The 22,636-nt window shown below is 55.7% G+C and overlaps 1 protein-coding gene and 1 long non-coding RNA gene across 7 annotated transcripts in view; one reads left to right on the forward strand and one right to left on the reverse strand.

Annotated features, from left to right (window-relative positions):
* The window catches only part of ACOT7 (acyl-CoA thioesterase 7), a 102,395-nt gene extending 83,091 nt beyond the window's left edge, over window positions 1-19,304 (forward strand). For both annotated transcript variants that reach the window (XM_072819889.1, XM_072819890.1), the window contains exons 8-9: window positions 5,560-5,744; window positions 18,913-19,304. In XM_072819889.1, the coding sequence (XP_072675990.1) occupies window positions 5,560-5,744; window positions 18,913-19,011 (284 nt within the window). In that variant the 3' untranslated portion in view covers window positions 19,012-19,304. The remainder of the gene's footprint in view (window positions 1-5,559; window positions 5,745-18,912) is intronic.
* On the reverse strand, window positions 13,416-22,590 carry LOC140630183 (uncharacterized). 5 transcript variants are annotated; one of them, XR_012027985.1, is made up of 6 exons: window positions 21,844-22,590; window positions 20,095-20,293; window positions 19,530-19,734; window positions 16,928-19,343; window positions 14,606-14,837; window positions 13,416-14,298 (listed from the first exon to the last, which is right to left on the reverse strand). It is a non-coding gene; the product is annotated as an uncharacterized lncRNA (long non-coding RNA). The 5 variants fall into 5 exon arrangements; XR_012027984.1 differs by having other exon boundaries at window positions 16,861-19,343; XR_012027983.1 differs by having other exon boundaries at window positions 14,606-17,141.
* Window positions 22,591-22,636: the final 46 nt, after the last annotated feature.

The raw sequence follows: 22,636 nt of genomic DNA on the forward strand, positions 1-22,636 counted from the left end.
TGGTGCCTCAGCACCCCCCTCAGCAGGGTCCCACTGCCACCCAGGTTTCCACAGAGTGGGGTGCGGAACTTTCCCTGCGAGGCAGCCTGTGCTCCCAGGGTACCACCAGCATGCCATCCACAGGGGTACCCCGCTCAGACCTCAGGGGGCCCAGTTGAGGTTCACTAGATAGGGCCAGCTTCTCAGCTTCTTGGTGGTATTCAGGGGCTTTTTTTCTGGAATTCACAAGAGGAATTTGATACCAGCTCCAACTCTCAAATTCGGTTATATATATTGATGGTTGGAACCACTTGAGAAGAGACTGAACTTAAAAACATTAAAAAGTTGTGTCCCTTCATTTTTGTTGGATACTTTGTGGCAAAATAACTGCAAGTATTGACTTTCTGGGCCATTGATGGAATGGATTTCCACTTGCTGCCATCCACCACCTTTACCCCCCAGAAACCCACCAGGTCTGCGACCATGTGGCTGCCAGGACCCTGGCTCAGTTTCCTTTGGGATCCGTTCATTTTTATTTGGAGCTTCATTAGATTTCTAGATTCTTTGTATTGTCATAGAATCTCTGCTTGAAACATGGAAATGTCACATTAAGTGGTAGAAATGTACAATAAAACCATTTAAAAGTAATATTCTCTTTATAAAGCTTTATAAAGTATCGAGCTCCCGATTGTGTAGTTACTAGTGATTTAGAGTCAGTAGCATCCCCGAAAACCTGGACCACATTAAAATCAGCCAGAGTCGCATCTATCTAGGTAGTTGAAATTATTTTCTATGGTAGCTGTAACAGTTTACCAAAAACAATGGCAGAAACAACACAGATCTGCTGTCTCCCCAGTTCTGGAGGTCAGAAGTCTGACCCGGGTCTCACTGGCTAAAGTCAGGGTGCTGTTCCTTCTGGACACTCTAGGAGAGAATCCACTTGTTGCTTGTTCCACCTTCTAGAGGCCCCCTGCCTTCCTTGGTTTGTGGCCCCTCCTCCATCTCCAAAGTCTGCAGGATAGCATCTCCCTGACCCTGCTTCTGTTGTCATGTCTACCTGAGCCTCTGCTCTGGCCTCCTCATCCACTTGGGAGGATTCTTGTGATGACATTGGGCTCACCTGGATAATCCAGGCTGGTCGCCCCACCTCACAGTCCTCCACCGAAGCACATTTAAAAAGGTCACATAATTCACAGGTTTGAGGGATCAGGACGTGGACATCTTTGGGGGCTCTTGGTCCCCCTGCCATCATAGTCCATTAATGCCACGTGACACAGAGGCAGGTAAGGTTCCAGACCATTTCTAAGCTCTGCCTTTCCCCCGCCCCGTGTCTTATCCAATAAGCTCTGTAGACAGGCCTGTGGCAGAGAGCACAGGAGGGCAAGAACCCCTCCCTGGGGGGTTTCAGAGCAGCGTGAGAGGAAGTGCCCCTCAGTCTGTCCCAGGCCCTCAGCTGTAGATACCTGGCATGTCCGAGGCTTGGGAGCTGTCAGAGAGGCAGCAGAGGTGGTGAGCTTCCTGGCAGCTCTTGGCCTCTTACAGAGAGCTGGCGCTGGGGTCCTGAGTCTCGGCCTCTCAGAACATGCTCTCAGTCCCCTTCCCATGCAGGGACCGTGACTGCTGTGGTCACATCTCAGCGTCAGAGCTGGCAAGTTGCTGATCTCCTGGGACCCAGAGAGCAAGGGCAGGGTTTTTTTTTTTAAGATTTTATGTATTCATGAGAGACACAGAGAAAGAGGGAGAAGCAGACTCCCTGGGGGAGGCTGATGCAGGACTTGATCCTAGGACCTCAGGATCACAACCTGAGCCAAGGCAGATGCCCAACCACTGAGCCACCCAGGCCTCCCCTTAAATGGCAGGTTTTTTTAATGCTTCACTACCCTGTGTTCTTCACAAGCTGAAAACAGAAAATCTCCCTTGCTAATGCAGTAGCCTGTTTTAGTCATATAGATAGTCTTAGAAGCAGCTTCTTGGCCTGTGTATACATGCCCCCTCCAGAAGAAAAATGTGATTTGTTTTAGACGTTGCTTCTTATTCCGTACCAGTGCGATTTCTCCACCCAAAGACTCAGAGTATTAAGTGGGCACACTCTGCCCTTGGACTTAAGGTGGCATTTCCTGGAGGGCTGTTAAGCAGAAGAGTACCCAGACCCTACCAGAAATTTCTATCCTGGGCTTACATCCACGTGACATAATTAATGTGGGCAAGTGACCTCCAGCTGACCACGTTGGCAGGCTCAGCGGTTCCTCACAATCTCCCTGAGAGACAGCTGCCCCTGTGTCTGTTTGCAGATGAGGAAGCCAAGGCACTGACTGTGTAGTTCCCGGCTGGCCACCTGCCTGGTGTACCCCAGAGCCTGGATTCCAGGGTCCTCCCCAGGGCCATCTCAGGGCTGCTCCAGGCCTCAGAGAGCCTACCTTTCTTTCACGGAGATGCTCAGTAGGGAATGGCTGGCTGTTCCCACTTCGGCAGCTCAGAGAACTGGGTGCCCTCTCCTGGCCTCCCTTCCCCAGGGCTGGGAGGTGGCCTAACACTGTGAGCCTATCCTGGGTGGGCTCATGGCTCCAAGCACCAATGATAGCAACTGTTTTCCCCCTTTAGCTGATCACACCCGGTCTTTTAAACAAGCCATTCTTTGGGTGGATTTGGACATGTAACCTAGTGGAAATGTCCCCAGGCAGTGTTTCAGTGACCGCTCAGCCAACACTGTCCCCCACAGAGAGCCTTGAAGCACGTGGCTACTGTGCCCAGCGTGTCCTGATCCCCCGTCTGCAGCTCCTTGGGCAAACAGAAGTGAACAAGAACACAAGCCGGCCACTGATTGGCATCCTTCCGTGTGTCAGGTGGTCTCCCAGCATTTCAGGCTGGGTTCGGAGTTGGCCTGGCAACCCTTTCTGTGATCCTGTGGTCCTGCTCCTGTACCTGGGATGGAATGAGCCAGAACTCATGGGAAAGATCTCCATGAGATCTCTGAGCATCCTGATTCTGGCTTTGTGTCCAAGCCCTATGTTCCCCAGTGAACCACGGTGACATGGTGGCTCTTCAGCATCACCCAGCCTGTATGGTAAAGGGGCCTGCAAGCACCTGGTTCAAGCTCTGATCCAGTGAGAAATCACTGCAGGAGCCTCGAGGAAGGGCAGGAAGAGAAGCCAGCCCAGACTGAGCTTCAGAGCAGGTTCTGTCCACCAGTACCCTGCACATGATGGCCTCTGTCCTCACCACCTTCCAGGCTGTGAGCACCTGCCCCCACTGACCTGTGGCCTTGTGAGATAGGAGTGGCAGTCACTGGAGGTGAGCAGGTTGAGCCTGGATGCTGTGTGTTCTTTTAAAAGGCATGTAGACCCTGGCTGAATATGGTCGGTTGTACTCTAGGCTGGTCCACGGACATGTCTGTGGTGCCTCATTCATGCCAGGTTCACTCAGACACAGGCTGTGACCATGCTTCCAAATGAGTGCACCTAAGGGGTCATTCAAAACATAGCCTTCAACTTGGGGACACGGAGCACTTCAGGGATGTCCTAACCCCCCGAAACCATACACAGAATTGATCTGTTACATTTCTCTCAGCAGAGTACCCATGGCAATCACAGGTTCTCAGAGGGTAGAGGGGACTCAATTATTGAAAGAACGTAAGGAGGGCAGCTCGGATGGCTCAGTGGTTTAGCGCCGCCTTCAGCCCAGGGTGTGATCCTGGAGCCCCGGGATCAAGTCCCACGTCGGGCTCCCTGCATGGAGCCTGCTTCTCCCTCTGCCTGTGTCTCTGCCTCTCTCCCTTTGTGTCTCTCCTGAATAAATAAATAAAATCTTAAGAAAGAAAGAAAGAAAAGAAAAGAAAGAAAAGAAAAGAAAAAAGAAAAGAAAAAACGGAGAGATGCATTTGTACCTTTCCCATTCTGTTCTGGGTACAAGGAGCCACTGCATCCTGGCTGCTGACCCTTCTATGATTTGGGCAGGGCCTAGTAAGCTTATGAGTGGTGTGTCCCTGTTGGTCATGGAGGCAGCTCCCTCCAGAAGAGTGGCAGGACTTGCCCACTGACCCTTGACCCTTGAGCCGAGCACCAGGTGTGTGCTGAGTGCTTTGTTCATGACCCTACCCTTATAGCTCACATAATGGCACTTGTCACTGACCTTCCTTCCTTCCCTCCCGGAAATGGCTGTTCAGGACATGAAGCACTCCCTGTAAGTATGACACTGGATGTGGCATGGAACATTCTGGTACTTGATAACCTGAAATAACTGCTTCTAGCCTGCCCACACACTCACCCCTAACTCACCAAACTGTCTTGACTTGTCCGTCTTCCCGGGTCTTTAAATGTGTCTTGTAGCACTTGACTCCTTGGAGCTAGGACCTCGGGGTTCCCAGGGTTGTTGAAAGGTCCCCACAGCCAGCAGTGGTTCCAGGGAGTGGAGGCTGGGTGAGCTGTTCTCCTAACACCTTGCTAGGGGTGCAACCAGATATCAGCCCTTCCTCTATAAATCCCTGAGGATCAGTGCTGCCCTGTGGTCCAGAACCATACCATTGGTGATGATAATGATTGCGCTGAGTGCCTTCTGCCTTGGGGCACAAGGTTAGCACCTCATTCATCTCGTGTCTTCCTTGTAGTTAGCCTGTGAGGCAAGGCATGTCTGTTTATAGGGAAAAACAGGGCTCCGTGAGGTGAAGGGAGCAAGGCTGGATGGTAGGCAAGAGCCCACGTACAGGAGGGTGGGGGCAGAGGAGCCACACTAGGTTGGGAAGTAGCTGCCAGGGTGGATAGTCATGGCCCAGAGGGCACTGGGGATACAGGGAGGTTGGGGTTGAGGTTGAGAGGGAGCGGGTCGCCTGGAATGGTGTTACAGGAACGTAGGACTTTGGACTTCATCATAATCAACAAAGGAAACCACATTGGTCCAGGCGGGAGGTGAGCACCTGGGGACCCTAACCTACGACAGGGCCGTGGGTATGTTGTGGGAAGGTAGTGTCCGTGGCTCCAAGGAGAGCTCTGTCCCATGAGCCAGCCTGATGAGAGGAGAGCCTAGACATAAGTGTAGGAGGATGTAGGCTGAAGTGCACACAGCGGCTCATGGGGGATGTCAGGTGAGGGCTGGCCTTCCCAGGCACCCAAGGCTGCCATCACACTGGCATCAGGAACAGTAGCCTGGATGCTGGGAAGGTACTAGGAAGATAGAAGGAGGTTCTTGAGTGGCGCTTAGACAAACATGGGGCAGCTGTGTGGCACAAGTAAGGCCATGGTGTGGACAGTGTGGGTTGGCTTGGCCTCAGCGTTACTTTTGAGGAACAGAACCAGCTCACCCTGCAGTCACCCAAAAGTAGGTTGGAGGCCAGGTTGCCAGGTGACGGCCACCACTCTGAATGTTCACAGAAATGTTGAGAGTAAACGCCTGCTCCCAAGGAAGGTAAACATTCAAGGGCTACTAACGAGGCACTGTGAGAGCTCATCGTTTTGATGTCCTTGTAGTTGTAGACGCTGCCTAACCAGGTGTCCTCTAACGCCCTCAGTGACCCTGCCATCCGTGCCCTCCCCTGCCCCCGGCTCCTCCATCTGCGCCCTCGGCTAACCCCCTGTGTGTGCTCTGCAGGCTGTGTCATTACCATCTCTGGGCGCATGACTTTCACAAGCAATAAATCCATGGAGATCGAGGTCTTGGTGGATGCCGACCCCGTGGTGGACAACTCACAGAAGCGCTACCGGGCTGCCAGTGCTTTCTTCACCTATGTGTCCCTGAGCCAGGAGGGCAAGTCACTGCCTGTGCCCCAACTCGTGGTGAGTGACCACCTGCCCTGCTGGGGGTGCCCAGTCAGCACGCATAGTGCTTCCAGGGAAGACTGAGTCCTATGAGCACATTCTGGGGAGGAGGGCCCTGGCCTGGTGGCTCCCTGGCCCAGTGACCTTGGCTGCACGGCCCCTGTAGACTGTCAGGTCAGACCAGGCAGACAGGACAAGAAACCTCTTCACCAGCTCCTTGCTCTGGGGGTTCCCTCTGGAGAGTTAGTACAGAGCCCAGGGGTTCCCAATACTATGTATGAAAGGGGCTAATGGGCAGCCCCGGTGGCGCAGTGGTTTAGCGCCGCCTGCAGCCCAGGGTGTGATCCTGGGGACCCGGGATCGAGTCCCACATTGGGCTCCCTGCATGGTGCCTGCTTCTCCCTCTGCCTGTGTCTCTGCCTCTCTCTCTCTAGCTGTGTCTCTATGAATAAATAAATAAAATATTAAAAAAAAAAAAAAAGAAAAAGAAAGAAAGGGGCTAAGGACTTTCCCAAGAGACAGTTTCTCAAGGAGTCTTGGCCTGAGTGTCCTGCTTGATGGGGACCAGGCCAGACCCCTACATCACAGGGCTGGACCTGGGAGTCTCATGGCCCTTCCCTGCCCCGGCCACCTGCCCAGGCTCTGACCTGGGCCTGCAGAGAGAGGTGGCAGGTGTCTGTCCACACAGCCCCCCATGTGGGCTGCTGCCACTGCAATCCTGAAGGGTCTTGCAGCTGGAATCCCAACAAATTGACAAGTGCTGGCCATGGGGCACTTGAGAGTCAGGGAGCCGAGGTTCAAGGTGGGGAATGGGGAAGGTGGTGGGTGGGTGGTGAGGATGCTCGGCTGGGAGGTGCTCGGGAACTGTGTATTGAGGGAATGAATGGACAAATGCATGCACGTGCTTCCCGATCTCTCAAGGCCAATGATGGTTTTACCATAAGCCTCACACATCATTTACCAGCGCGGTCACAGTAGGGGTCCCACCTGGAGCACCTGCCAACGAACCTGCTGCCCACTCCTCAAAGCCAGCACCGCCCCAGCCCTGGGGAGTGGGGCACCGAACCCGCTGCCCACTCCTCAAAGCCAACACCGCCCCAGCCCTGGGGAGTGGGGCCCTGCTGCTGGCTTCGCTGTCAGCCTGCAAGGACCTCTCAGACCAGCAAGACTCAGGCACTTGTGGAGGGTCCTCCATCCAGTCCTGAGTGTGGGTCCAGCGCACAACTGCGCTGCTTGGGCTGCCCCTTATTTCTCCTTGAGCCACACTGCACATCTGTTGCTAGAGGCCACTCCTCTGGGGCCATGGTCGGAGCTTCCTGCCTCTGTGGGGTGAGGGTGAGGGGGCAGAGTGGCCTGGGCAGGGTGGGTTCTCTTGAGCACCTGGCACTTTTGTGGCCCCAGCCAATGAAAACCTTTGTAACAGACACACTGTAACTAAGACCTCATTTCTCACGCCAGCTGGGAACAAGGCTCTCCCATTCTGCTTTCTCCACATGCTGAGGACAACCCTGTGGCTGGTGGCCTGCCTGAGGCCCCCCGAGACCCTGTTTGTGTGTAGGGGGTGTTAGCACACAGGCCACCATGGTAGTGAGACCCGTGGTGTGGCTGTGGGGCCTCCCCTGCAGCCTGTCTCCACCTGCCCTTTGCCAGCTCTGCCTCTCTCCCATAGAGTCTCCACATGCACCTCAAACATGATTTATCCTGAACTGAACTCGTTATCTTTCCCCCAAAAAACCCCACTGGTCCTCACGGGTTTCCTCTCTCAGTGAGTCTGAGAATGTGCCTGGTTCCTCTGTCCTCTCTCTTGCTTACCCCACCATACCCACTGTCTCTAGGCTGCATCCATGGCTGGATCCCTGCTCAGCCCTGAGTTGTCCTGCCTCCTCCATTCCTGCTGCCCTTGCTCCGACCCTACACTGGAGCCAAGGGAGTTTGTTAAAATCAGATTTTCTCCCTCTCCTGCCTGATCTGCTCAGCAGCCTCTGTGACATCAACACAGTACAGCACAGCAAAGTTGGCTTTTCTGGCCTCGGCCTCCAGACTCATTCCTGCCTCAGGGACTTTGCACATGCTGTTCTCTGCCTGGACACCTTCCCTCAGACCATCATGGAGTCAGCTCTTTCCACTGTTTTTCAGAGAGTTTGTCCTTAGATGGTCTTCCCTGCACACTCAAGATAAAGCCTGACCCCACCACTGCCTGGTGACTCTCTCCTATCCCCATACCATCTCTGGGCACCCAGCACCATCTCAAACCCTCTGGTGCATATGCATTTGTTTTGGATCCAGCCCTGGCCTGGTATGTGACTCCAAGATGCCCACAACAGTGGGGCTCAGGAAAATGCCTGTGGGGGCCTCATGGGCTTGCTCACCTCTCCAGCCATCTTTCTCCACCCCACTGCTCAGTGCCCTGCTGGACAGTTGGCAGCTGCAGGTCCCTAAACACCCCAGGGCCTCCCTCCCCTCACTGTTGCAGGCACGCCCATACTGTCAGGCACACACGTGAGTGTGGGTATCCTGCCACCTGCTTCTGGTCAGGGCCCCAGGAGTTCTAATGGTGTGGTCCCTGGCTCGTATTTGGTGCACCTGTTTCTGCATCTGTACTGGGGGGACAGCCCTAGTGCGCACCACAAAGGATGGAGGAGGATTCTGGGAGCTTCACACTTGTCTGCTGCTGTTCATTATGCTCTGCTGGAACTGCTGCCCTCCTGGGGGGAGCAGGTAGGGACACTGGACTGCTGCGTTAGATGCTCCTGAGGGTCACAAGGGAAGAAGCAGGAGGTTGGGGATCGGCATCCCCTGAGACAGTTGTCGCTACCTGAGTAGGTCCCTTCCAAGGAGGGCCTTGTGGACAGGGCTGCATTGCAGCAGGGCCTGGTGCTGGGGCAGGGGAGCTGTTTCCCAGAGGCTATCCAGGTAAAAGGAACCAGGGACTTGAGCCCTGGGGGCCAGAGGTGGCCACTCATAGGAGGGGGAAGGGGACAGGAAGACACCTGAGGCCACCCAGCTGATCCTTGCTAGGCCCAGCCCCGGGACCCAGCCTTCTGACCACTTGGGCTCTTTCCTCTCCTGTCAGCTGAGTGGGTACAGAAGCCTACAGGGCTCCCCAAATGGGTATGAATAAGAACAGTCAAGGAGTCAAACCATCTTCATTTTGCAGAGGCCCATTCTGAGTAAACATGAATTGACAGGGTTTTCTGGCAAGGTCCAAAGTGCTAACCATTACTGACTTGTAAGGCTCACCCCCAAGAGCTCAGCAGCTGCTGTGGGCTTGTTTGAAGGGGCCATGGCTGCCTCTGCAGCCCCCACCTTACATGCACCCCAGAACTCAGCCCACTGGGTAGACCAGTGCTGTGGCTGAGAGGGGTCCAGTCTCCTGTGGAGAGTACCTGCGGTCAGGGAGCCCTTTGTGGGGGTACTATGACCTTCACAGACACAGGAAGCAGTCCTGGGTCTGGGCCAGTCTATAGATCCAGCAAGCTGTCTGTGCCCTTTCTAGAGACCCATGACATTGGACAGGGGGATGTCAGTCCTAGGTGAGGGCCAGCCCAGAGAAAGAGGTACTGGTGCCTAGCAGGGCTGCAGAAGGATGGTAGGAAAAGACAACTGCTTGAATGACGGGGACAGTGACCAAATCCCTGGGTTTAAGGGGCCAGGGGTTAGCGATGTCCTCATGCTGATCCTGGATGTTACTGCTTGCTAATTAAAGATGGTCTTTGATTCTTCACGAAGGTGTCCTGGGGCCCAGCCTCTGGCAGGGAGGGCTGGTGACACCCCAAGAGGGGTTTTCAGCTCCAGCCTGTCCCTGGCACTCGAGGACCACCATCTGAGCAGCGTCTGTCTCCCAAAGCCCATGTGCTCCCCACAGCCAATGTGTGTGCCCATGGGGGGCACTCAGCCCTCCTCCCCTCCTCGCCACCCCCACCCCCTGCTGTCAGCAATTCTTCTACCTCCCGTCTATTTTTAGCTTCCATCCCCAGGGCCCAGCTGACACGGAAGACAGCGTTGCTGTTTGGGGTTTTTCTTGATGAATATTTTATGTTAGGGAGGCTGCACCGAGTCCAGCAGCTGCCGGCACTTCCCAGGCTAATCATTAAAGAGGCAAATGCAGAGCATGGAGCCAGGCTGCTGGTCTGGACACCAAGTCCAGGGCCCCTTGCTGCCCTGCCTCCCTCTGAAGGCCTCTCTCTGGCTATGACCTCTGACCTTGGGGGTAGAGGACACGCCCCAGATTTCACTGAGCGGGGCTGGAGAGGGGCCTGTGCAGAGAGATGGAGGAAGCCACTTGGGGACCTGGCATCGAGTTGGTCCCAACACCTATGGGTGATTTTTTTCCAGACCTTTTTAGTTTCCAGAAACGTGAGGATCACCAGGAAAGGCTGAGGCACAGTGGACCAGGGCCTAGACCCAGCAGCCTCAGCCACTGAATGACAAGAAAGTATTTTCTAGGTTAAAACGGGAGGTGGTGAGGAAATCGGGTGGCCATCCCTCTGTCCTTTTAGAGCAAGGCTTACCCCAGCCGGTGAGCTCTACCCAGAGTACAGTGAGAACGCGTGCTCGGAGGGCACCCACCCCACTGGCCCCTTCCTGCCTGGGAAGACATGTCAGCAGCCTGGATGCTCACTGTACTAGAATGACTTCCAGTTACTCTCTGACTTCAGAAATTCAGATGCACTGTAGTGCAGCAGCTCAACCCTGTTCCTGGAAGGGTATGAGCAGCCACGGTACCAAGGGAAGCTGTACTCGCTGCTTCCTTGCACAGGGGTGCGTCAGGGACTGGACTGCTCACCAAGCTTCTCCGCCTAGTGTTCTGTTCTCTCCCTTGGTTCTGGAGGCTTCACAGAGAGTCTGTCTTGTGATGAGATAATGCCAGGGTCCTGAAGCTGCTCCTGTCACCCAAAAGCTTAGTGCTGGGGAATGTCGGTGGCCTAGGAGAATCTCAGCTGTGGATGCCCCACCTGCACGGCCTTCACATGCTCTGCTGAGCCCAGGCTTTTCCTCCGACCATGCCCTCGGAAACTCCACTGTGTCCCTGGCTGCTCCCTAACGTCCCCTTTGCCCAAGTGGCATGTGTTTTGGAGACCACTCAGTTAATATTCACCAGCCTGCTGTCCAAATGGGAGGGCTCATGGCACCAGTGATAAACCTTTTCATGTTAAAATGCTGGTGGTTTCTACTCATGAAATACCAGTCTTGTTGCTTTGTTGGCGTTGTTTTCAAGTCCAGGGAACCCCTTGCTTTTTTAATTTCCTTAGAGCTGGAAACCCAGAGGCGAGCTCTCAGAGGGCAACATTAGGCCTGATTCTGTGTGGTGCCAGAAGGCAGCTGCAGGAGGGGAGGCCCGTGGGGGAGACCTACAGTGGAAAGGCGGGGATCCCAGTACGTCAGGGAGCCCCAGGTTCCGCTGCAGCCACGTTGGACAGTAAATGAGGGGAGAGACCTATGAAGGTTGCTGACCCCCACGGAGGGGTGCGCAGCAGAGCAGGCCTGGTGTGCCCCAGGGTGGAATATGGTGCCACCCACCCCCAGCTTATATGAAAACCTGCTGCCTGGTGGCACCATGCTTTCTCTGCAAGGTGGAGTCCCGTGGCAAAGGCCCTGTGAATCGAGGGACACAGTACTCAAAGTATACTCAGAGGTACAGGTAAGAAACAGGCCCTGGACCCCTCTCTCTGTCCCACCTTGGTGGTAGGAAGGATGCAGAAGGGCCTCCCTGCGTGCTCACACACACACACTCAGGGTGAAGCATGTCAGCACTGCCAGTTGGGGAGGAGCTCCTGCTTCTGGGGGCTTCATCCCCACCTTGGCACGCTGTACACTCCTGCTCATGCCTTTGTCACCCATGTAGGCTCCTTTGAGCCCGTCAGTGGGCTGAGCTCTAGACTTGAGTGGGGACAGATGATGCTTAACTGTGTGTCCTATGAGCAAAACCACTGGTTTTGGATCTTTAACAAAAAGACTACACCAATTTGGAATGAAGGCTCTTTTGTTTTGCTCTTCGGTTGGTTTGCTCATCACTCATTCAGCAGATGTGTCCTGGGCCCTCACTGTGTCCCAGGCACAGTGCTGGCTTCAGACAGACGGCAGGAAAGACAGACTCAACACACAGCACATGCACACACATGGGGCCAAGGACTCAAGTGAGGCCAGGCCCAGCCTCTGCAAATGGCAGTTACGGTCTTTATCACTGTCCAGAGAGGACAGCCGTGTCAGCCCAGGTGTGAGGAGCAAGTGCTGTGACACCCCCCACAATACCTGGGGGAAGCCGGCCAATAGGACCGAGTCCTCTTCACCTTCTCTACCGGAGACTGCCCCCCTCCCCTGCCTTTCCCGTGGCCCCATGCTGCCAGCCTCTCCTAGGGGAGTCCTTGGCTGCACAGCAGAGCAGACATGCTGGAGGCTGAGCCTAGCAGCAGGGTGAGGAGCCCCAATGAGAGTGCTCAAGGTTCTACAGCCATCTCACTGTTAGAGCTGCCAGTGGAGGCCGCCACGATGAGCCCCCTGTGGATGCCTCAGGCCAGGTGGTGAGAGCTCTGTAACCTGCCTGCCCTCAGGGGTGGCTTCCCAGGTGCCCGGACCCGCCTGCTGAGGTTGTGTCCTTGGGGGGAGCCCCGCGGGCTCTGGGGACAGGACTGTTTGCTAGGCTAGGGGTCCTGGATGCCAAGTTCGTCCTGTGCTGAGTGGCCCCAGTCATCAGAAGACATCCTAATTGCCTGCACAATTGTCCCAAGATCCCTCCTGTCTCCCATTACAAAGACGGGAGAGGGTGCGTGCGTGGTTTCCTAATTAAGAATGTCTGTGTCCCTCCGGCTCGCAGGAAGTTGTTCTGTCACCACGGGAAACCCTCTTCACACCAGACATTCGTTAATTACAAAAAGGACAAGCTATTGATTTTACCAAGGGTGGAACTTAGTCACTCGCCCTCCGTGCCAAGTTCCAAATGTGTGTTCTCGCAGCACAGAAAATGCAAACTGGAAAACATTTGGTCTGCACCGTTAGGCTCTGCGAGCCACAGGCTTCCCTCCCGTGGAAGGGAGCCTGGAAGACAGCATCTGGCAGGAGAGCAGGAGGAGGGAGGGAGAGGACGCAGATCTGAGGCCCCTGCAGCTGGCAGGCGGGAGCCACGGGGCTCCCTGAGCAGAGGGGCAGGGGCATCTTCGAGCCCTGGTCTCTGTGGCCAGCTGTGAAGATGACCCCCAGGGCCACCCACCCCTCTCCCCCACGGGCGGTGCTGTGGGTTGGCAGATAGTAAGGACTCCTGTTCTGCGACATGGCTACCTCATGGGTATGCACATGCATACATGGCGTGATTCCTGCACATGGGCAGCCTTCTGCTGGCACTGCAAGAAATGCCTGGCCATACCACACTCTCGAGTCCCCAATTTATAGGTGGGTGAAGCTTGCCGGGGAGGGCGGGGGCCAAGCCCCTGTGGCCCACCCGTCCACCGTCCCTTCCACCACGTGGGCACCTCCTCATGCCCTGGGATGTGGTGCTCCAAGGTCCGAGCCCCGCCCCAACCCCAGGGTGCCAGTGTGGTGCTCGGGCCATCGAGAGCTATCACCCTATGGTCCCGAGCCCTCTTCCTGCCCACAACTCCAGGCATTTGAAGGCAAATGTGATTTCCCACGGAAGAGCTTTTTCCTTCTCCCCGCCACCCCCAGCCCTCCATTAAAAACAGCAACAGCCAACAACTTATGTATTTATTTACTTTGCCGGATGGAGGGAGATGGGATGCAAGGAGGCAGCAGCTGGGCCGTGGGCGGGGGCCGCGTGCAGGCAACCATCTGTCTGTTCTGTCGGCTTCACACCCGGTGGGGAAGTGGTGGCCTCTCTTCGTCACTTGGCTGGGAAGGCTGTTTGTCAGAACCCACGGCCCAAGGAGGCCGAACATCCTCCAGCCAGCAGGGCAGGGACTGTGCCAGCACAGAGAGCAGAGATGCTGCCCTGCCCACCCCTGTTTGCAGGGTGGCAGCGAGGAGCCTCCCTGCCTTTGACTGTCATCCAGGGCAGCCAGGTGAGGGGAGGGGTGCAGCCCTCCTAGGGTGGGTGCTCCATGCCTTGATGTCAACCCAGTACTGCTTCCAGGCTTGGTGGGGGGGTGCTCCAGAGCCCAGAACACGCAGCTCACGAGGCTCATGCCAAGACCAAAAGAGGGATGAGTCCTTGGCGGGCTCCTTCGTCCAAGGCCTTGCGAATGTCTCGGGCTCGCTGCAGCTAGCCAGCTGCCTCCACATCCATCACGAGACGGTGTTAGTTCTGTCTGAGGGCAGATCCCAGCTGCTGAGTTCGCTGTGGAATATTGAACGTTGGTGCTGGGCGCTGGCCTCCCCCTCCACCGAGTGGACGCTAGAATTTACCGTGTTTTGTGCCAGCAGCATAGATGGGAATCACCTGCACTTCAGGCTCTGCCCCCAGTCACTCGTTGCCTGAACTAGTGAGAGAAGCATCCAGAGCCTTTGGTGCACACATTTTGGAAGGCTTGATGGCCTGTTGGCCCCTGAGGGGTGAGTAGCTCCACAGCTGGAGCGAGCGGCTGGGACAGAAACACACCTCTGATCGTGATCTCCTGGCAGGCTGGCACCAGAATGAGAGGGTGCCTTCAGTCCAGTGGCTGGTGCCCATGGGCTTGTTCCCTCCCAGATGGAGAAGCACCCAGGGGCTGCACCGCTGCATGTCCAAGTGGGCTCTAGGCTTGTTCTGGGAGGGCAGGCCCTTCCCGTTCACCATGGCAACTTTGGAGGGTCACCATGTCCCCCACTGCCGCTGATGAGCCCACCGATAAGAGCCCATTGGCATGGAATGACCTGGACATCAGCAGCCGTGCCCAGGTTCAAATCAAGGCCCTACCACTAACCAGCTGTCATTTGGGCAAGCCACTCACCCTCTCTCTGCTGCACGTCGTCATCAGTAGAAGGGAAGCAGTAATGACTGGTGCTGCTCGTGGGTTGTTGTGCAGACTCTGATGTGCTGGTGCGGTCCTGGCATGTGTCAGGACTCACTCAGTGCAGGCCGCTCCCCAGAAGCTGTTGCCCAGGGTCCCTGCACCTAGCACAGAGCAGCACACAGGAGGTGCTCGGGACACATGTGGGGAATGAGCGAATCAAGCTTGGCCACTGTAGAGAGAGGGCCAAGTTAAATTGACCGTTTCCTTTGCCCTGCAGCCCCTTGTGTGCCATGATTGGGGAGGGGGACATGGCCATGCTGAAGCTTCTCTGACTCTGTGAACTGTTGAGGAGGCTGTTCACAGCTGGTGGTGCTGAGCTATGATCACATACCGTAGTTCCTCCATTGACCGCATATAATCCAGCGGCTGTTAGTATATTCACAGGGCTGTGCAACGATTGCCATGGTCCATTTTAGAACATTTTCATCCCCCCAAAAGAAACTATGTGCCCCGTAGTCATCAGCCCTCCCCCGGGCCCTGGCACCACTAGCCTGTGTTCTGTGGTTGTGCTTACTCCAAATGTTTGGTATAAATGGACTCATACAAGAGATGGATGGAGAGTTGGGGGGCTTCTTTCTCTCGCTTGTGGGGACAGCTGAAAGGACTTTGGTACCTACCCCCAGCAACCCTATAGGATGGATACCGGTCCATTTTACAGAAAAGGAATATAGGTGAGTCTCTGAGCCTTATGATGGGTAAGCAGCAAAGCCAGAGATAAGCCAGCCCTGCTGCCACCCCCTTCTCCTCCCCCCACCCCACTCCAGCTCCAGAGGGGAGGCTGGGCTGGTTTGGGAGCAGAATGAAGAGGCCATTCCTTGGGCAGCCGGGGTGGCTCAGCGGTTTAGCACTGCCTTCAGCCCAGGGCGTGATCCTGGAGCCCCGGGATCGAGTCCCATGTTGGGCTCCCTGCATGGAGCCTGCTTCTCCCTCTGCCTGTGTCTCTGCCTCTCTCTTGCTCAATGTCTCTCATGAATAAATAAATCTTTAAAAAAAAAAAAAAAAGGCCATTCCAGGAAGGGCCATGCAGTGTGATGGGGGTCCCAAGGCAGGCCAGCCCAATCCAGAAGGCAGGTGGTGCTAGCCAGTGTCTATCTAGGCATCTCCCAGAGCTGTCAAGGGTTTTTTTGCTTATTTTTTTTTTTAAGATTTTTATTCTCATGAGAGACACAGAGAGAGAGGCAGACCCATAGGCAGAGGGAGAAGCAGGCTCCTCCCGGGGAGCCCAATATGGGATTTGGTCCCGGGACCCTGGGATCAGGACCTGAGCCAAAGGCAGATGCTCAACCGCTGAGCCACCCAGGTGCCCCTTTTTTCTTTTTTTTTTTTTTAAGATTAATTTTATTTACTGAGAGCGTGAGAACATGAGCCGGGAGAAGGTGCAGAGGAAGGAGAAGCAGGCTCCACACTGAGCAGGGAGCTTGACACTGGGCTTGATCCCAGGAACCTGGGATCATAACCTGAGCAGATGGTTAACTGACCAAGCCACCCAGACACCCCTTGAATGACCCACTTCTGCCCACACTCTAGGGTGCCCCTGGGGACGACTCCATTTGCTGCTCTTCCCTGGACCCTTCCCTGCTCTTCTGAGCCCTGAGAGCCTTTGGCTGGTGACACAAGCACTTGGGGACCACATTCCTTGTGCAAATCCCATGTCTGCCAGTTTGTAGAAATGCTGGTAGAAAGCATGGACTGGAGACATGGAAAGGCACCCCTCCCATCAGGCTGGACCTGGCTCCCGTGGACTCTGCAAACGGCCTGGGTGGCCATGAGTCTCCATCCTGCTGCCATGCCCATGCCAAGCTCTTGCTCTTGTTTTTGAGAAATTATTTTCTTTCCTAGCTCTTGCCTTTTCCTTGCTCCAGGGATGGAAACTCCACCAGCTGGAGGGAGGCCCCACTCCAGAACCCTCAACAGAGAGGGGCTGGGCCTTTGGAGCTGGGAGGACCCTTGGCACGTGGCCCAGCCCACGCTCTCCCCTTCAGCCAGCTCCCCTGTTTGCCACCTTCAGGACCCAAACACTCTGCCCGTGAGCTGGTCCTCCACTCCCAAGGAGGGGCTCGGCCATGCAGCTCTCCTGAGCTGTGGCCTTTGGCTGCAAATGGATAGGAGCCACAGTTCCCCTCAGCCACACCAAGCACGTTCCACAGCGGGGAAAGAGAAGGCCCCTACTGTCCCAGCCTGGTGGCCTTCACCTTGCATTCTTGGACTCTTTGGCTGTCCCCCATTTGGTACAGGAATCGATGGATAGAGGGCAGAGACCTGCTACTCAGTGTGGCCTCCAGGCCAGCAGCATCACATCACCGGATGCTTGTTAGAAATTAATCTCAAGGGGCAGCCCTGGTGGCTCAGCGGTTTGGTGCCGCCTGCAGCCTGGGGTGTGATCTTGGAGACCTAGGATCGAGTCCCGCATCGGGCTCCCTGCATGGAGCCTGCTTCTCTTCCTCTGCATGTTCTTCTGCCTCTCTCTGTGTGTCTATGAATAAATAAATAAAATCTTTAAAAAAAAAAAAAAAAGAAAGCAATTAATCTCAGGCCCCTAGACCCCCTGGATCAGAATCTGCATGTGTAAGATCCCCGGGGGACTTATGCACATGGAAGCATTGGAGAAGCCCTGGCTGGGCATGTTATGCCTGCGTTGCACAGGAGCCAGCCCCATCAGAATGCGGCCTGGTCTTTGTGGGGTGCCTTCAGCAACAAGGATTGGCCCCCTGGCCCTCTTGCCCCCAGAAGGCTCCCCCTTAGCACTGCCTGCTCTAACCGAGAGAACATTGTTTCCCTAGGCTGTTTCAGGTTAAATTGCATGGCCTCAAATTTCATTTTTTTAAAAAGTCAGCCAGAGATGAAACCAGAGCAGCAGGAGGGCCATCTTCACTAACGCGTCTTGGAAAGCCACCACTTCCCACATGTGCTCCGAAGACTCCAAATAGGCACCGGAGCCACCATAAGGAGCATGATCCCAGTTCTTTAAATACCCTATGTCCCACTGGCTCTACGCCACGAGGTTTTGACAGTTTACACCTGGTGACATTTAGCGAACACTTTCTGAGAAGGCTGAGGGGGAGGAGATATTTGGTTTAACCTGACATTATATCCTCGGGCTGATTGTTCTCTCTTTTGCCAATATACCATTTGCCTGTAAAACACTTGAGCCTAAAAATAGCCGCTGGGGCTTGGTGTCATTGTGGATGAAGGGCAACTGCCCCATTTCTTTGGCTTTCAGACACCCTTAAAGTATCACAAGGAAAACGTCCCCGAGGAATCAGCGCAGCTCTTTCAACCTGAATTCGTGAGCAGGGCGGACCAGAGGGAACTTTGCAGCGAATAGATGGGGCCTTGGGGAGTGACCGCTGCCCTTAGCGGCCAGGCCAGGCCACTCTTTTTTTTTTTTTTTAATTTTAGTTTAGAGAGAGAGAGTGGGAGAGAGGGGGTAGGAGCAGAGGAAGAGAGAGAATCCTCTAGCAGACTCTGCTGAGCTCAGAGCCCAAAGCGGGGTTCAATCTCACCCTGAGATCGTGACCTGAGCCAAAACCAAGTCTGATGCTTAAAACTGACAGCCACCTAGGCTACTCGTAAAAGTGAAAGGGGGCACCATTCAGTCGTGCCAGGTCGGCAGGCAAAACCCAGCCTCCAGCTAATTCCCTCTGAGCAGTAGGCTCTGTGCCCCCTCACCCCCTACCCGGAGTATGGGGACATAGCTTCTTAGGTTGCTCAGAGGAAAGCGACAGAAGGGGTGAGTGGGACCCAAGGAGCCACTTCCTGGTCATCTGCCGTCCCGGGCTCCCTGCCCACAAAGTGATCACTATTGCTCCTGGTACAATAAAGTGGCCTTCCTAAGGTCACACAGCCAGCCCAGTGCTTATCCCCACTTGCCTTTGGGGCAGGGGCTGTGAGCTGCTAGCATTCCCTGGGTGTGGACCAAACGCAGCCCTCCCCTCACTCAGCAGGGACCCTCTTCCTTCCTCACACCCACAGGCTGCGTTTTAGGCCTTCCTTCCCACGTTTCATTTATTGTCTGCATTTTTAGCAGAAGTTCCTTACCACAGAGGCACTGGGCTTGGGATTCCACCTGCTGTGAAGGGTGGTGTGGGGGTGCCTGTGCTGCTGGCATCCCTACAGGGACTTCTTCCCGTGGGTCCCAAGGCCAGTGCCTGGCAGCCCGGTGGGGCCTTCTGAGTCCTCCTGGGGCAGGGCCCCGGCCTTGGCCCCCGGTCTAACCTGTCTGTCTCTGTGTGTGTGGTCCACAGCCCGAGACCGAGGACGAGAAGAAGCGCTTTGAGGAAGGCAAAGGGCGGTACCTGCAGATGAAGGCGAAACGGCAGGGCCGGGCCGAGCCCCAGCCCTAGAGGCCATCCTCACGCGGGGCCCCGGAGTGGCCCCAATGTCTCGTCACTTAGAATTCACCCCCTTGGCCAAAAACCCAATCCACATTGAGAGCTGGTGTTGTGTGAAGTGTTCGTCTTGCAGTGTTAACCTGTGCTCTCCTGAAAACCTACACACCAAAGCTTTATTTCTATCACTCCTGTGTAAGTGCTACAGTGTTGTCCCTGCCTTCAGAGGCTCCCTAGGGAATACTTGCGTGCACACTGTTGGTGTGTCAAGAATCCAGCATCACTAATAAAGCTGCTGTTTGGCTGGACGTTGGTCCTGGGTGGTCATTTGTCTTGGGGCTGCTTTCCTGTTGGACACAGGATGCAGGGGCCAGAGGCTTCACGGACCCACCCCTCCCTTACCCCCCAGGGTGCCAGTACCTGCATACCCCAGAACTCAGGTTTGCCCCATGACTTGCTGGCTGGAGAGAACACCCCTTCCCTCCCAGGGCTGGTTCCACATCCTGGCCTGGAGACACCAGCACCCTGCTTACCGTCCCTCCAGCCTACGCAGGATGCTAGCTCTGAGCTTCCAGTGGCCTTTCCGTAGTTGGGGGTGGAAGGTGCTTTCAAGGACTCAGGGAGGTGCCTCTCAAGAGAGAGCTGAGCCCACCTGACTGGAGTATGCCCAGCATATGGGAGCCCTGCCCTGGCGCTCCTTCCAGCCTTTCATGGAAGCAGCTCTGACACCTTGGCGCTCTGGAGAAAGAGGCAGGAGGTCTAGCTCCTGCTAGAAGGAGCCTCCCAGCTGGTGCCAGGGCCCCTGTGCCCGTCATACAAACCCCCACATACTCAGGACAAGGGATCATTGGAAAGGCTTGTGGGGTGTGAGTCTGAGGGGCAGTGCGTGTGAATGGTGCCTATGTACAGCTGTGTGTGCACACACATCTGTGACCCTGTCTGTGCACACATGTGTGCATGTGTGAGATGAGGCTGTGCATCCACCTAGGCCAGCAGCCTTGGGGAGCAGACAAGCCACCAAGGCCACTACAGGAGGGCAGGGGGGGTCAGTCCTTCACCCCCACCCACGGCTGAGAAAGACTCCTTCACCAGGCACACCTGGTGGTGAGAGAATGTTCCCGACTCAGGCTTATCCTGGAAGCCTGGAGATGGAAACTGGCCACAACAGCTGCAGCCTCACACGGGGCTCCCTCGGGCCCAGAGAGAGAGAATGCAGCTCCAGGTGTGCAGAAACACCCACCAAGAGCTTCGGAATCCGTCTCAGGCCTCAAGCCCAGCTGACAGGGTTATTTCCTGCCTAGAAGCAGGGGGAAGGAATAGGCCACATGAGGCCATGGCAGCAATCCCCTCAGCCGCCCCAGCTCCACCTATGCCCATGCTGACCTGAAGGCCATGGGTGGTGTCCTGGGCTGGGGGCCACTGGGAGTCCTGCCCTTCAGGTCCAGCAGAAAGCCCAGCCCCAGCCAGCCAAACCATGGCCTGTCAAACCAGAACAGTGCCTGAGCCCTTGGGTTCCCCAAGGGAAAGTGGACACCAGGGCATCTACATCCTTCTCAGGGTTGGCTTGGCTACTCATCTGTGTGGCTTTGGGCAAGCCAGGTGGTACCTAAAATCGCTTCCCAGGGCAGCTGGGAGGAGCCCAGGCTAATGAAGCGTTTTGTACAAAGCCCTCAGAAAAACCATGGGAGGCCCATCTCCACCTGCCCCAGAGCCAGCCGAGCCCAGGACAGGGACACTGGTAAAGACAGCAGTGGGTGAGCTGTGCTGGAGGAAGGGTGCTGGGGGCCTAACACCCAGGGCAGGCTGCCCTCTGCTGGCAGGGCAGTAGATGGCCAAAGCCTAGGGCTGACTAGATCACTGTGTTTGCCTTAGAAATGTCACACTTGGGATCCCTGGGTGACACAGCAGTTTGGCGCCTGCCTTTGGCCCAGGGCGCGATCCTGGAGACCCGGGATCGAATCCCACATCGGGCTCCCGGTGTATGGAGCCTGCTTCTCCCTCTGCCTGTGTCTCTGCCTCTCTCTCTCTCTCTGTGACTATCATAAATAAAAAAAATAAAAAAAAAAATAAAATGTCACACTTAAAAAAAAAAAAGTCACACTTGGGATCCCTGGGTGGCTCAGCAGTTTAGCACCTGCCTTCAGCCCGGGGCATGATCCTGGAGACCCGGGATCGAGTCCTACATCAGGCTCCCCACAGGGAGCTGGCTTCTCCTTCTGCCTGTCTCTGCCTCTCTCTCTCTCTCTCTCTCTATTAATAAAATCTTAAAAAAAAAAAAAAAAAAAAAAAAAAAAAGGGCAGCCCGGGTGGCTCAGCGGTTTAGTGCCGCCTTCAACCCAGGGTGTGATCCTGGAGACCTGGGATCAAGTCCCACGTCGGGCTCCCTTAATGGAACCTGCTTCTCTCTCTGCCTGTGTCTCTTTCTCTCTCTCATGAATAAATAAAATATTTGAAAAAGAAATGTCACACCTGATTGCCAGCCCCCCCCCTCCGTGGCTATTTATAACCAGGGCCACCTGGTCAGGGAGCTGGCCCATCCATGGAGGGCTCACTAGGGGTCCTGACTGCCCAGAAGCCACACACACGGAGCATATGGCCCAAGGCCCCCCCACTAACCAGTCTGTTGAGTGTCTGGATACAAACACCTTCACTTTTACCTCAGAGGACTGACCCTAAGGCCTACCCTGGGTATCCTAACAGCTGTTCCTAACTCCCTGGGATATACGGCGGGGAGGGGAGCGCAGGAGCCAGGCAGTGGAGTGGTATAAGCAGCATTGGCTGCATTGGGTTGGGTCTGGTCCTGTCTGGACAGGTGCCCCCTTCCTCCAGCCACGGCTATGCACTTACAGATACTCCCCAGGTGCTTGGGAAGAGCGGTGCCCGGCCAAGCAGCCCAGAAGTGACTCCAGGCACTCTGCCCAGGGTGGATGTGATCATGGGCATCCTAGAAGAGACCGGCAGCGTCCACTGCCTGGATGGGAGACCAAGGTGCCAGCAGTCTCTCTCTTGTGACTCCAGAGGCCTCTGTCAAGGGCACTGATAGAATTCCCCCTAGATATCCATGGGTGGCAGCCTACGCCCCTGCTAGAAGTGCTAAAGCGGGGTATGGCTCCTGAGGTGGGGCACCAGGAGTTCTAGGTTGAAGGCCTGGCCTCTCCCAGCTGCACTGTCTGGGTTCCAGGTTGAGAGAACATTTCCGAGCCCGTGCGCGTAGGGGCAACCACCCGGCCCTCTGCAGTGGGTTCACCATTCCGGGGTGGAATCCTCCTCCTCCCTTCTACTCTCCCACCACCACCACCCCCACCCCCATGATAAATGTGAATCCTTAACTGGCCCAACCTGACCTCTCCCTGCCCCAACCTCGATCCTGAGAGACTCCCCAGTTCCTGGAAGTCACTAATCCTCAGGCACCCCACCTCTCCTCCATTCCCATTGTTCACCTTAGATGGCTCACTCCGGCAAGGCCTCCCTGAGCCCCCAACCCCAGTCCATTCTGTCCCCGGCCCCCTTGCCCCGCCAGCCCGCGGAGCTGCGGGCCTTCCCGTTTCCAGGGGGCTTGGAGGCCACATCGGGGCCCTGGGCCGACGCGGAACGGCAGCGAGGGCCGCGGCTGAGCTCGGGGTCCCAGGAGTCGCCGCCC

Source organism: Canis lupus, chromosome 3 (genome assembly GCF_048164855.1).
Source record: "Canis lupus baileyi chromosome 3, mCanLup2.hap1, whole genome shotgun sequence".
Lineage (NCBI taxonomy): Eukaryota > Metazoa > Chordata > Mammalia > Carnivora > Canidae > Canis > Canis lupus.